At 29.6% G+C, this 15420-nt stretch overlaps 2 protein-coding genes across 8 annotated transcripts; one reads left to right on the top strand and one right to left on the bottom strand.

Annotated features, from left to right (window-relative positions):
• Positions 1-3417, bottom strand: LOC129918398 (uncharacterized). Its single transcript, XM_055998901.1, has 3 exons — positions 2741-3417; positions 351-573; positions 1-283 (listed from the first exon to the last, which is right to left on the bottom strand). Exons 1-3 carry the CDS (start codon positions 3093-3095, stop codon positions 187-189), a joined length of 675 nt encoding a protein of 224 aa, XP_055854876.1. The 5' UTR covers positions 3096-3417; the 3' UTR covers positions 1-186.
• On the top strand, positions 881-15051 carry LOC129918396 (uncharacterized). 7 transcript variants are annotated; one of them, XM_055998892.1, is made up of 6 exons: positions 7260-7346; positions 7424-7513; positions 10404-11002; positions 11307-11391; positions 14365-14616; positions 14678-15051. In XM_055998892.1, exons 3-6 carry the CDS (start codon positions 10493-10495, stop codon positions 14830-14832), a joined length of 1002 nt encoding a protein of 333 aa, XP_055854867.1. In that variant the 5' UTR covers positions 7260-7346; positions 7424-7513; positions 10404-10492; the 3' UTR covers positions 14833-15051. The 7 variants fall into 7 exon arrangements, with proteins under 7 accessions (XP_055854869.1, XP_055854873.1, XP_055854867.1 ...); XM_055998894.1 differs by lacking the exons at positions 7260-7346; positions 7424-7513 and adding an exon at positions 881-1592; XM_055998898.1 differs by lacking the exons at positions 7260-7346; positions 7424-7513 and adding an exon at positions 3838-3855.
• The last annotated feature ends 369 nt before the right edge of the window (positions 15052-15420 follow it).

Below are 15420 nucleotides of genomic sequence, written 5' to 3'. Positions count from 1 at the left end.
ATACATACTAACTACAACAGTTGTTTGTTGCTGTCGTATATTTATTTGTTATCTAAAAAAAAATAAATAGTTATTTGTACTATAATACTTATTTCGTGTGTTGTGTTATGTGAAAGAAATTCATCTAAATCTACATAACCAAAAAGGCACATTTTTCAGTTAATCCAATCTTGGTTTAATTTTTTTCTAGAAATCCAAGAGCATTAATGCGCTTACAACAAATCCACCAGCTATGGCTGTCAAATAACCAAGGTGAATGGAACTAGTCTTTTGCCGCCGATATCTGCAAAGAATGAAGATTATAATATTAAAAATGATTTTTAAAAGAAAAAGTTTTATTATAAACTTACAGCATTTTGGAACGTGGCGAAAATGGAGATGGTGGATTTATTCCAGGCACATTACTATCTAAATAAACAAGAACAAACGAAAACACGGAAAATGCTATCCCACAGAGAATGGGATTGATTTTAGTTTGGACATCTGGATGAGAAATCCATTCTAGAGTATCATCAAGTTTTTTTTGTGCGATTGTTCCAATATTGGAGAGACTCTCTTGACTGGTGTAAGGCACTGTAAATTATTAAAATAACAAAACACGCATTTTTTTAAATTTATTTGTGTTATATTAGACGTGGGATGAATTATTTTATGCATTGTAATGTTTTAATGACCTTCGAAAGAAATGTTGACAGCGTATAATAATAATTAATAATGTGCCACTCACGTGTAGCGTTGAATAAAAATGAGATTGATATAATAAAATGTGAAGATTAAAAAAAAAAAACTGCATAAGCGTGGGCTTTAATGATGTATTATAATGAATGTGGGAAGCTTTTGATACAATTTCAAACAGAAAGAAAACAATAAACTTACGAAGGGAACGAGTATATGTACGTATATTTCTTCAACAGCAACAAAATCAAGGGAATGTGCCTGGTACCGACATCATCGTCGGATTTCGTTAACATGTGTGTTTATTATTTTTTTCCAAAAGGGAATGCATACACTTTATTTTAATGCATACACTCAATGTATGCATTCAAATAAAACTTGACATGAAAACGAACCGTATAAAAAATTTTCATTTTTCCTGTTCGTCTTCCTAAGAAATTACTAAAATAAAAGTACGCAATGTTCATTCGGGGTTTTTTGATAGATGACTGCAGTGGTAAATGTCAGTTGAAACAAGCAGATCAAACATTTTATACAGTAAGCTAGAATTTCTTTCAACAGCACCACATCACTGAATCACATATTTGCATAAAAAAAGTACATTTTGTTCAAAGGCAAATAGGTACCGTTATACTTAAATTTTTCCCTTAGAGAATTGCCTCCAAAACTCTTATCTTACCTACCAAATACCTTTATCGAAGTAAACATTTGAAGTGAAATGAGTCACTTCCATGAACGATATGTGCAATTTGCCTTATATGTACATTCAAATCTTTTTTAAATGCTTGTATTAGCCTTGAATCGTAGATTTTTGACGTCATACTTTTGGAAATGAAAATTTAAAATTATTTTAACGTTGTGTACCTACGTTGAACATAAAAATATCACCATAAACAACCACATTTGGAGTTTACAAGGTAAGTTATCTATATTTGGACTTTACAAGGTTAAGATGTACATAAAGTGTAAATTTATCAATCTGTATGTTAAGTTCTTTAGTATACCTATAATTTTTAAGCTAACCTAGTTTGATGAGCTATTTTATTTATTTTGTGAAATTATTGCACACAATATAATCTAGCTTATTTCTTTCTCATATTTAATATAAAGTCGATATCATTAATCAGTTTTTTTGCTTAATCATCATCCACGCAAAATGCAACCCAGAATATTAATACCTCGCATGGCTGTATTAATTATATCGACGACAAGCTGCAACTAAGGTATTAAGAAGGAACAAGTTTTGCAAGCAAAAATAAATAGGTATACATTCCCACATAAATGTAGGTCAGTTTCACATAAGTTCTGGCCGATTAGGTACATCCAAAACTGCAAACTAAAAAGCTAAATTTAAATGACCTCAAAAAAAGTACATTAACGAAAGTCTTGTTGATGTAATTTACTTTTTGTTAATATTCAATTATAAATGTAATTAATAAATTAGTACCTCTTTTAAGTTAAAATACACCTCCTTGATATTTCTATTATTTTACATACCTACTTTTTGTTTAATGTAATCAAATAAACGCTAAAAGGTAAACAAAGATTTAAATAGAATCTAATAAAACAGTGCACATCTAAACCCCACGATAGGAAGGTGCGACAGTGCGATGTTTCACATTCAAATGAACCAAGTTCAACGTCAACAAAAGGCAAAGCAAAAAAATAAAAAAACAAAACAAAAAAAAATGAACTTCACTTTGTATATGCCTGCCACCCATTCTACGTATTCGTTATGTACCTACTCTTCCTACTTCACAATGAGATCATCGATTTGGTTTTCTATTTTTGGATTTTTATCATTTCCCGAATTGCATTCAAATCGACACCACCAAAAATAAAAGAAACAAATAAACCTTGAACTGAATTAATTTACAGATCGATGAAGAAATAATTGATTTTAATTTTTTAAGAATTTAAAATGCGCATTAGAAGAGACTATATAATATATATAATATAATATAATTTTATTAAATCATTTAAATAAATGCAATCTAAAAATGCATTTGAATACTACTTATCTATGATAATAATTATCTACTTTATAAAAATTGTTTCGACTTACTTGAAATAATATAGATCTTATAACCGACTAAAACAAGTGCCACCAAAATCAGTAGAGCTCGAAGCTTTGGGTTAATTGTGTTGTTCACTGAACCGTTGCCGTAGCCGCTGCTATAGTATTCTTTGTGATGGTTGTAGAATGAATATTTTGCCGGCTGCTCACCTGCTGTTGCGATAGCTGCACCAATTTCTTCTGACCGACCCAATCCAGTGCTTAGAATGATTGGTGACAACGAGCTGAGCAAAGATGAACGTATATTTCTACTATTTGCTCCTCTATTTCCTTCAGCTCCATTTACAGAGTATTTGTAGTTGTTTAATGTGTTTTTGTGCAAGTACATGGTGGGAGAGACCATTTTCCGAATAACTTTTATTAGAATACACAATTATTATTTGACGACGGGAGAGCAATCTTTTGCTCCGAAATACAACCCTCTAGTTCCCAACAAGCTTTTTTTGCCTCTACTTTTATTCGATGTTCACAAAGATGAGTCTTCTTTGAATGAAATCAACAGAAAAATAAAAGATAAACAAACAGAAAACATATGTTTTAGCAGCTTTTATGAATCATTTTATGAGAAACTCAAACAAAAAAAAAACATTAAATTACGAATCGTCAACAAATCCCACACTAATCTTATCTTTTTGCTACGTAATAAATGACGCAATTGTTGAATGGGAGATACGACGAGAATGGCGGATCTGCGCGCCGCAAAAAAATTTATTTCGATTATCGAAAAAAAAATGTCGTCATCAAAATGCACTTTGACAGCTGATTGCGGGGCATTGATGTAGTTGTTCTTTGTTGTTGCAAAACAAGTGGGTGCGTTGTTGAAAAAGGAGGTGTGTTCGTGAAGTTGTGTGGAATATTTTTATTGGTATAAAATTGCTTTTTTGTTGTTGGATGCAACATGATATACGAGATTTTTCACATGAAATACAAGAGAAAATATAACGGAAAAATACTCGTTCGAATTGATAAATCAAAAAAAAAAAATTAAAAAAAAAAACAAGCAAAAAAAATATGTAATTTCAACCGTTAAATTTATTCAAGCAATGAAATAAATTTTCCACTCCTTGCAAAAAAAACTATACTTTTTCGTAAGGCGTGTTAAGGTATAAAGATATAACTATAATTGGGAAATTTACAAAAGTACAAAATATTTTTTCTTTTTATAATCATTTGTTTTTGGAAAACACTACAAAAATAGAAATAAAAAAAAAACAAGAATTCTGCATCATTGTTTTGAATTTTCCAGGCTGAAAAACTATCAAAAGATGTTTTTGAAAATGTTCACTTTTTGACCTGTTCGCAAAGAGTGCTCGTTGTAGCTATATTTTAGGTATACTATACTGGCGCAAACGTAAAAAAGTACAAAAGTGAACATTTTCAAACTCATTTTTGTAGATTTTCGGGCTGAAAAATTTAAATAAACTAGTTCCACAAAATAAATTTAAACATCCTGACTAACAAAGGAGAATGGTAATTTTGGTCCTGAGACCAATAACGATGAGTCATATGTCATTGGGAAGGTATTTTTGCGTAGATCAATTGTTTATATGGCGCCAAGACTCAATTCGCTGTGGGGAAAAAGTTATAGCCATAAATGTAGAACATAGTAAAAATAGGTAATAGACGGAGAGACGACCGCCGAATTACTGAGATCATACGGATAAGGGATAAAATTGGTGTCAAATGAAAGATAAGTTGATAGAGAAAATGAAAAAAATAGGGTTACCGCTTTTAAAATGGTAACTTTTATGTGGCAAGCCTATTTTAAAAGAAATAATGGTATATTACATATCTTTGTAGTATGATCAAATAAGAACATTTTTTAAATGCCAAACGAAAACTTAGATGGTGAGAAAATTAACAAAATAATATGAGAAATGTTGGCCTTCAAATATGGCAACTCTATTAACGTTAAAAAAAAAAAAAATCAAAAAATATTTTTTGAACAACAGATTACAATTTTGTATCCACTGAAAGGCTCAACTCTGTACCAATCTTTAGCTGATAAAAAGACGAGCAAGTACCTACTTGGCAACCTTACGCAAATGTTAAGAAACACAGAAAAACTATTACAAAAACTATGGAATTTGAAAGAGTTGAAGGTAAGAAGATAACATATGATATCACACATTTTGGCTGTAAAGTATTTCTTAGGATTTCCGTAAGGTTCCCAAGTACTTGATCGTCTTTTTGTCAGCTAAAGATTGATATAGAGTTCAGCCTTTTAGTGGATACAAAATTGTAATCTGTTGTTCAAAAAATATTTTTTGATTTGTTTTTTTTTTGTTAACGTTAATAGCGTTGCCATATTTTTAGGCGGCCAACATTTCTTATATTATTTTGTTAATTTTTTCACTATCTAAGTTTTTGTTTGGCATTTAAAAAATGTTCTTATTTGATCATACTACAAAGATATTTAATATACCATTATTTCTTTTAAAATAGGGTTGCCACATAGAAGTTACCATTTTAAAAGCGGTAACCCTATTTTTTTCATTTTCTCTATCAACTTATCTTTCATTTGACACTATTTGTATGCCTTATCCGTATGATCTCAGTAATTCGGCGGTCGTCTCTCCGTCTATTACATATTTTTACTATGTTCTACATTTATGGCTATAACTTTTTCCCCACAGCGAATTGAGTCTTGGCGCCGTATAAACAATTGATCTACGCAAAAATACCTTTCCAATGACATACGACTTATCGTTATTGGTCTCAGGGCCAGCTCCCATACAAAAATTACCATTGTCCTTTGCTCCTATAAAGCTTTAGAGGTGTTAATGTAGCTCCTGTAAAGCTTTATAGAAGGGATAATGTTTGTTGGGATGTCCATCCTTCCGACTATGTAGCCACAAACAAAAAACAAGAGGAACGCATCCAAAACGCGTCTAAAACGCGTCTAAAACGCGTCTAAAACGCGTCCGAAACGCTTCCAAAACACGTCTGAAACGCGTCCAAAACGCGTCCGAAACGCGTCTGAAACGCGTCCAAAACACGTCCAAAACGCGACCGAAATGCGTCCGAAACGTTGTTGGCATACTTGGTTTGGTGTAAAACATCATTTTAATTAAATATAAAAATAGATTTTTTTTCTTAAAAATTTTAAATTTTACCTAATTTTGTTCAGTAAAAAACTTAACATTAAAGTAGCGACCCCAGTCGTGCATTTTATTAATTACACCTTCCAAATGAGATAATTTACGTAATTAACAATAAAACATGAACAACCCAACAAAAAATCGTAAGAGCCATTAGAAAAATTAAAAAAAAAGAAGCTATGAATTTAATTCTTAATGGTATTTAAAAAAGAAACCAGCAATAAATGCATGATGATTGGGTGTGCAAATCGTGCCGTATACGCCATTTTTACATTTTTTGGAAATCGCATTTAAATGTTCGGAAGATTCACAGAGAAAAATATGACCCGCTAAAAACTAACAGATTGCCATATTGTTTTACCGTCCATACATTTCATAAGGAAATCTTATTAAAATCAACGATTAATAAGGTTTTTTTAAGGAGATTTCTTATTATTTTTATAGAGAAAATCTTATTAAAATTTGACTGAAAAGTTGATTTTTTTTGCAGCTTAGCACTAGAACAAAAATCGCGATCAATAATTTCATGGCAGGTTGGTTCAGGTGGTTAGGTGGGCGACTAATGATTTGAAGTCTCCAGTTCGATTCCCAGCCTGGTCATCGTTTTTTTTTTATTTTTTTGTAGATTTTAAAACAATAAGGAAAACCCGATTGTTTTAATAAGGTTTCCTTCTTGGATGAAAACCATAGAGAAATCTTATTGTTTTTGTTCTATTTTATGTGGTCTATTTTTCTCTGTGTTATTGCGAAAGAACTAACCGCTGGCATTTTTTGATTTTTTAGTTAAAATCTATCTTTTATATACATGTTATTGGACATCTGAAATGCGTTTAGTTTTCAAAATATTTAAATTTTTGTCCAAAATGAGTTTGCCGTATACACCATGAAAATCAGAAGTTTCTTTTATTCATACACCTACGTTAAAAGAAAAACATAACCGCATTAAGACGTACGTCAAAACAATTCTCAAAATTTTCATACATAAATTGCATGAAAAATTTGACTTTAATTCAAAAATTTGATGTTTACGTCAATTATTAATACGTGAATATCCCAGCAACGAAAAAAGATAAAAAAAAACGGATAACAGATTTGAAAAGAGCACACTTGAAAACATAAGACTGCATACCTACAATTTGCATGCAATTTGGCGGATACGGTACTCCAATAGGGCGACGAAATGTCCGATAAAATAGAAAAAAGCATACATATGTTTAAAAATGTGTTTAAGTACATTTGTGTGCTTGGATCCCTTTGTTTGTGTTTTTTTTTAATTTTACAGTAACAAATCGAAAAAGGTCAATTTCTTTGGTGCAAAGTGTAGTCCCTATCCATCCTCAACAAGTCCAAGATATTTTTTTTTTGCATGATAAACAAAGAGCATGTGTCAACAATTTGTCATGCCACAAAGAACAGAGCTCTACATCCTACCATTGCCATAACAACGCTTAGTGTCAGTTGAAGGACAGAAAAGTTAAATATTCTTTTAGATAGTGAGCTTCTAAAATTTATTAGATTTATTAAGTTATATAGAACCTTTTTTTAATATAAATTTAATTTTTAAACAAAGCTTTTTTATTCGCTAAAAGAAATAAGCAGAACTGTTAAAAAATAACGAAGAGAACAAGAACAGACCAATTTTCCAACGGCGCAATATTATGTTAGTAAAAGAACATTTATACTATCTTTCATAAAAATATTATTGGATGTTAAGTGTTTTTATATCTTAAATATTTCTATTTATTGAATTGTTAAAAAGAAAACATAAACTTTCAAAGACCTATTAAGCCTATTCAAAAAAATAGATAAAAGTGAAAAGAAAATATTGATTTTACCCAAACTGGAGCAGATTTTTTATGACACAGATTACAGAAAGGAACAATTAAAAAGGACGGTGATTTTTTTTTTTGTTTTCTATTGATATTGGTATTCAATGTTTTTATTACTGGGATATGTACTATGTGTATACCTACCTCACTATATGGCTTGGAGTTGTTAAAAAAAGGGGACTGAAATTGAAATGAGAGCAGTGATAAAAAGAACATCAATAGTAACACAAGTATCTATAAACAACCTGATAAAAGTTCTCATCATTTATTAATATAAAAGATTCTTTATTAGAGAGTGTGATTTAGTTGAATAAATATATCATCGGCTTAAGGAACGATAACAGAGAAGTAACTATTTGAATACATTTCATAAAGGCCAGGGTAAAAATAGGTATTAATATTGTGAAAGAATAGATACGAAAAGGATGTGCAATTTTTTAACTTTGTAATTAAAAAGAATTTTTAATTGCATATACATAAACATGTACATACCTACAAAAAGATTGGATAAATGTGTCTATAAAAGTTGTGTTTTATTAACTGATGGTGGGTGTTTATTTTACTGATAATTCTAAAAATGTATACGATTTTGAAATGATTAGTACAAAAAAACGTATTTAAAATAATAGTGATGGAAAATTGTTTACATTTTCACTGCGTGATGAAATTCAATAATTTTGGAGCGTAGGGGAAGTGAGGGCTAGTGTTTAACTGACTTAAAAACCAATAAAAAACATCATTTAATTAAAATAAAGTCTTTATCCGTTTAACGTGTTTTGCAGGAACTCTCATTATTATAATAAAAATAAAAAATACTGAACAAAAGCTAATACGTTTTGAAAAAACATCTAACAAAAAACTGTCCCCCAAATGGGGGTAAGACCGCCCGGCCTTATCAAATTCTGTTGGTACTAAAACCGTTTGTTTCTGTAAAAATGGATTTTTTTTTTTGCAATAATTAGACACGTATGATATATATTTATCGGTTCCCACCTTTTATTATAAAAAAAGAAAAATTTAAGACTTTTAATTATTTCACTTTCAAAAGTACAAACTATTTTTCACATAAAAGTTAAGAATTTCATGAAAAAACACAAAATTTACCGTAACTTTTTGTGTTTTCAACTGAACTTGCTCATACTTACAGACATGATCGATCTTACTAGAAGCCACTTATTTTCTATTACAAGTGCTGCCAATTTTTATCATACAAATAGTACAAAAACGGTCTTGCCCCCATAGGCGATCTTGCCCCCACGTCACCTATATATTGTAATATATGTTTCGTCTTATCATAGTAAACAAAAATTATAAAATAAAAGATTTGTGATTTTTTTTTATTGGGAAAAAGCTTGTTGCCCTCTTGGCGTTTTTAATAAAAGACACTTTGTTTTTAAGATTTTGACTTACCAATATATAGTGTAAATGGAAAGAATTTTTTCCCATCCAGGATCATTACTTATTTACCCAAGAAAAATTATTTTTAAATAACAAACAAAAAAAAAATGTTACACATACACCACAGTGACCGTTGGAATTAACACTTTTAAAAATATTTTTAATTAACTACATCCGAAAAAATAATACAAAATAAAAACAATTGGCCTTTAAGAGAAGGGGTTTCTTTTCTTGTAAATGATAGAATGATAACTGTAGTCCCTTCATCTTATAACAAAATGAAGTGTCTATCTGAAAATAACTATGAGGTATTGTTTACAGCAAAGTAAAATAATAGTTCTTAGAGATGTCAACACTTCTACTGCTAGACTATTGATTTCCGAAAGATTTAGTGTTTTTGGAATATATATATTTGAAAAAATTGAATCTTAAAGAGAACTTTCAAAAATGATCTAAAAAAACCCAAACAATTTTAGGCCGGGCGGCCACTGCAGAAACGCTCAATTCATCGAGCTAAAGAAAAATTAAATTTGGAAGTGAAAGAGGGCTATTAGTAGTAAAGGAAACCACGATTGGCGTGGTAAAGTGTATTGTGCATCTCATAGAGCTTAAAGACGATATCGGTGTCAAATGGAAAGAAAATTTTCAAAATGATTAACCACTTTTATTATATTTACTTACAAAAGGAAAAAATATTTGTTTATAACAAATAAAAAAAATGTTCCACATACGCTACAGTGACCGTTGGAGTTTAAACTTTTAACAATATTTAAAATGAACTGCATCGGATAGGTTTAGTGTTTTTAAAATATTTTAGAGACAAGGAGTCTAATTTTAAAAATGTTGGAGCAAAAAAAAAACCGCTTTAAAAAATACGGTCAGATAAGTTTTATTTATAAGACTTCGAAAATAATAATTTATTGTTTTTCGTTTTGTTTACACATTTTGGTTTTCATGCTCTTTTACGGGCATAAAATTTAATTTGCAAAACTTAAAAACGAAAAATGTAAGCAAAACTAGTTGTCTGTTTATATTTTTTTTTGTAATAAAAAATTGTAGCGAAATGTTCAAGGAGCCTGTTTGGCGATAAATAGCCGGCTCTGGCAAAGCTGAGGTGTATAAGATTTTGTAGAGTAGGACTGCTTTAAGAGTAGGGCTATTCGGAAAATGCAAATCATTCGCAAAGTAAAATTTCGCGTTTTTCTCGGTCTAAGAATAGTAAAAAGAAAATACTTTGAAAATTTATCCTGTGTTTTTAAGAAATTACATATATATCATAACTTATAAGTGATAGATATAAATCTAATTTTTATTTTTTTTTAGCTTGCATACTCCTATCATTCTAACTTCTAATGCATCACCTTGATCCACCATAGCACCGTTAATAGCATACACAAAAGACACAAATCAAAATGACAACTAATCAACAAAATACATTTGTAACTTCTGTTGCTATACTCCTTGTGGTTGTAACATTATATTTCACTACAAATGCTCTAAAACGTAATTATGATAACAACAATCAATTAAAAAAATTAGAAGAATCCAATCGATTGAGTGCATTTGAAAAAGAACAACAAAATCTTCTGCGATTGGAATTGGAAGAAAAAGAAATCAAACGTCAAGCCGACATATCAGCTAAATTAAAAGAACATCAAGACTGTTGCTATGATTTGCAGATATTTACAGCTGAAATTCTTGCTAAAGATCAATCAATTCAACAAATTATTAAAGAAAATATTGATAAATCAAATGAAATTTTACTAAAGCAATTTAAAAAGACTTATCGTAAAAAGGATTTGAATAAGACTCCGCCACCGAAAAAAGGGGCTTCAACTGAACCTATTATTTATTTATTTGTACTTGTTCTATTGTATCTTCTATTGAAGGCAGCATCTGATATAACTCAACATTATAAAGAGGTAAGAGACTTTTTTGGAATCACTGTTTTTGTAATTAATAAGTTTTGAAACTGTATTAGTTTTACGGTACATAGTCGTATAGGCTCTTTAACCACACTTTCCTAAGGATTTAAGTGATTTTAATCGAACCGAATATAGAAAGAATAATCTTTAAACTTTTCCAAGTTATAACGACGATTCTATTTACTTTAACGAATCCAAAATATTTATAGACCCTTAGCTGAGTTTTCATTTCAGATTCATTTACTGTATAACTCATTTTTAACACTTATTTTAAAATCTGTTCAATATTCCATACTTGTAGCAATCCAAGGGAGACAAACGGAATAATCGTCGATGCTCCTTGCAAGTTTATGCTCAAATGAAAAGCGATCGACGTCCATCCAAAGGTACTAATTTCAAAAAAATATTAAATTATTTTAAGTCTTAAATCATTATACTTTTGAATATCTATACTATTAAATGTGAACTTATATACAAAATATATAATATCTAACTGTTCAATGTATTTCTTTGTAAATAAAATTTACAAAATTAAAAAAAAATTATATTTAATTTAATTTCTATCTTTATTGTATCTTTTCTTTCTATTTCTTCCCCCTTTTTCACGTGAAAATGCTTTCCCCAATTTATTAATTTTTTATAAAAAAAAAACGTTATATACTCGTAAATAAATAAGTGTTTTCAACTGTACAAGAAAATTGCTAATTTTATAGAATTTTAATTTTTGATTAATCTTGCATTTTTATATGAAAGTTTAAGAAAATGTAATTTTTGTATCAATGCTTTTTATTAGCTTGATTTTTGTTTTAAGTAATTTATTCATATTGTTCCATATATTTAAAAATAAAAACATGTTTTTTATAAGCACAAGATTTTTTGTAATAGTTCCTAATTCTAAGATAGTTTAAATTTTTAATTTAATCATATCATATTGTATTTTTAATTTTGTAGATGCTGTAATACAATTTATTATATATAAACATTTAATATTTAATAAATTTATGTGTATGCACTCAAAGAATGCTTCTTATATTATTTTACAGAAGAAACAATTTAAGTTCAAAAAGTTAACGTTAACTGCCTTCATAGTCCCATTGCGTAAAATGTTGAGACAACATTTTCTAGATACTGTTACCTTTTCAGTTTTCATTCTCTCAATCAGTTGTTCAGCAAATCTTCTAATTTAAGGATTATTTAAGTAAAAAAAAACTTTATTTTCCCGAAGAAAATCGAACAGGCGTTTGACAATAATGAAAAAAAGTCTTTTAGGGCCAAATTTTTTCCAGTAAAAAGAAAATATGCACGGCCTCACAAACAATTAAAAAAAGTCATAAGTCTTAAATATTTTAATTTAATTTATTAGTGCAACAAATCCATAACATTTTTAGATAAACATGATTTTTCAATTAGATCAAAAACAGGAGCTTGCCTTCGATCAACTTGTACAAGGGATAAGTATTTCCCATGGTAAAGTCTTCTGTGGCCTCAAAACTATCACCGTTCTTTGTTGACAATTGGTGTAGCACATAGGGACAGATATTATTTGAAAGGTCTCGACGAATTCTGAATTCTGAATTCTTTATATGAAAATTGAAAAGAAATATTAAATGAACGCAAAAAAATCAAGATAAAATTATACGAATAAGTGTTTTCTTCTATCACAAATTTCTTGACACGAAACGAGTAGGTTCATATACAGGGTGTCCCACAGTCACCGCCCCAAACGAAAACCATGGATTCACAGTTACCGCCCCAAACGAAAACCATGGATTCCTGAGTAATTTTCTCGTTTTCGTCCCGTTTTTTTTTTGTTATGACGGTTTTATTTTTACTCTCTTTTCCCTTAACTGGCCTTATCTTTGCTAAACTACGTCTGATTCCAAAGATTTTTTATACAACCAACCAAGAGTTTATTACAGTTTTAATTTGCCCCAAAACTTTTTTTTCTGCGGAAAAATGTTTCTCCGCAATTTTGCATTAAACCCAATTTTCTTAGTTTTTTAAGTTGCTTTCACATCATTTTATAAAAAAAAAACACTTAAATTAATATTAATTTTTTTCGCTTATTATTTTGAGGCAAACTAAAACTTCAATTAATTCTTGATCGTTTATAAAAAAAATCTTTCGAATCAGACGTTGTTTGGCAAAGATAAAGCCAGTTAAGGGAAAAGAGAGCAAAAATCATAAAAACCGTTATAACTCGAAAACGGGACGAAAACGAGAAAATTACCTCTTAAGTTTTTCGACTTAAAATGACCTCAGAAATACATGGTTTTCATTTGATGCGGTAACTGTGGGACACCCTGAGCTAGCCAAACCTTATTCACTTACCAGTTAACGACATCAAGTCTTTTTTATTTCATTATTTGTCCGAAAGAAGTCTTTTGCAAAAACGTTTATGGTTTTATTGCTGACGCTTTACCAATCTGATAAGGTGAGCCTCACATTTTATTAATATTTAAGACAAGACAATTCATAAATTCTTGTGTTCGAGTTTTTTTTTTCAAAATTCTCTAAAAAAAAATTTCGCCCAATTTATTCGCAACTATGTTTCGTTATTATTCGGCTTTATGCGTAAATTTTGATGGAATTTATTTAAGGACTATTATTGACGCATGTGAAAGGTAAGTAAATGTTCTCAAATTTATGTTACTAAATTGGTAGCTCATACCGTAACACGATTGTAATATTGAAGGAATTAGCAACATTTTTAATTCAAGAAAATTTTGTTTTGTTTTATTTTCATTGGGGCATATTCATAAAGACTTTTCAAGCTGTTTTTAATAAGAAAAACTCGAGTTTATCCTTTTTGAATTAAATTGTTTAGACTCCAGGTACAGTTACACAACAATTTTGAATATGCCCCATTATGTATAAACGGTTTTTTTAATTGGATTGTTTTACAGTCTAAAAGCAGTTTCAAAGTTTGTTTTGGCAAGTTATGATATTAATTGGATATTTCTTTTAAAATAACAAAATATAATAAACAAAATTTTACAAAATTATTTAAAATCAACCATCACAAATAACTAACAGAAAATACATACGGCTTAACACCAAAATTATCAAACAAAAAAAAAAACATCGATATTGTTAAACAAAATTTTGTTTTCGTTTCTAAACGTTTAAAAAAAAAACAACGATTTCAAAATTGAATTGCACAGCAATGGTATGTAAAATAAAAAGTTTATTTTGTTAATCTTTGGTTACCCTCTCTATCTCTCTTTTGTTTTTCTTTTGTTTGATTTTTGATATATTTATAAATGTTGTGTCTACTTTTCGCTATTCTGTATCTTTGTGTTACGAATTTTATCTGCAACAATAACGTTCAAGGATACAAAAACTATCTCAAATTGAAGAAAACCGGCTGCTCTCCATGAATTCCCGATCGAAATCTGTTGATCGACCAATATTGCAACGGTCCAAACGCATCTATCCCATATTGAGATCATACACATCTGTAGATGAACATGAACGGAGTAGCTGTTCGAATAGCACCACATCATTACTTCTACCACCCACAGCAGATAGTCCATCTGTTGAAAATATCATCATCCCTACGAATTTGATTGTACCTAGTGTCAGTAGACCAAAGAGCTTATTAATTTCTGGTATGTTTGTAAATGTTTTTTGAATGCATCCTTTTTTTTTAAATATAATTTTTTTTTTAAGAAATTCCGTCATCAAGAAGATGTTCTGTACCGGCAGTTAGCTTGCAACATTTGGGTCTTCTAAGTCGACGAAGAGATTCGATTGCAACATTTTCGGAAGAGGATCCACTTGGTTTGGATATAAAGAAAAGGCACCGAATGATTCAGCGTCATTGAAATGTGAAAAAAAACTGCAGAAAGAAATTTGAACGTGAAAATTTTTTGAAAACCTTTTTTGATGAAGAATAAATCATTATATTTTGCTATTTATCCGTCCTTTACTCTGTCTGATAAAATATATTATCTTTCCTTTTTGACTCATATTTGCTAAGTGTATTTCCAAGTTTATATTCCAAGTCCTTGACCATTTCGAACAATTTAAAAAGACTTCCAAATGAAAGCATTAATAAATGTAATTTACTTTTTAATTGAGAATAAAAAAATTGTTTTAATGAATTGCAAGCTTTAGAGTTATAACGTTATAAGGTTATGAGCTAAACTAGGATATGCATTATTAATCCGTTTAAAGGAAGTTAAAATTTGAGCGTCATATGCACACACGTTTGACCACAACCAGTATTTAAAGTTTGGTCCCTAGTAAAATGAATGAAATACTTTAAAACCACTACAGGCCATATTTTTAGTCATAAGTTACAAAACGGAAAAACCTTTTTGCCAAAAATGTCACCTTAAGAGCTTTATTAAACAAAGACTGGGTTTTTTTTATCATTTGTAGCATTTTTGAAAATACATTAACACTCCAAT

Source organism: Episyrphus balteatus, chromosome 4 (assembly GCF_945859705.1).
Source record: "Episyrphus balteatus chromosome 4, idEpiBalt1.1, whole genome shotgun sequence".
In the NCBI taxonomy this organism is placed as follows: domain Eukaryota; kingdom Metazoa; phylum Arthropoda; class Insecta; order Diptera; family Syrphidae; genus Episyrphus; species Episyrphus balteatus.
This window is presented reverse-complemented; position numbering and strand designations above follow the sequence as displayed.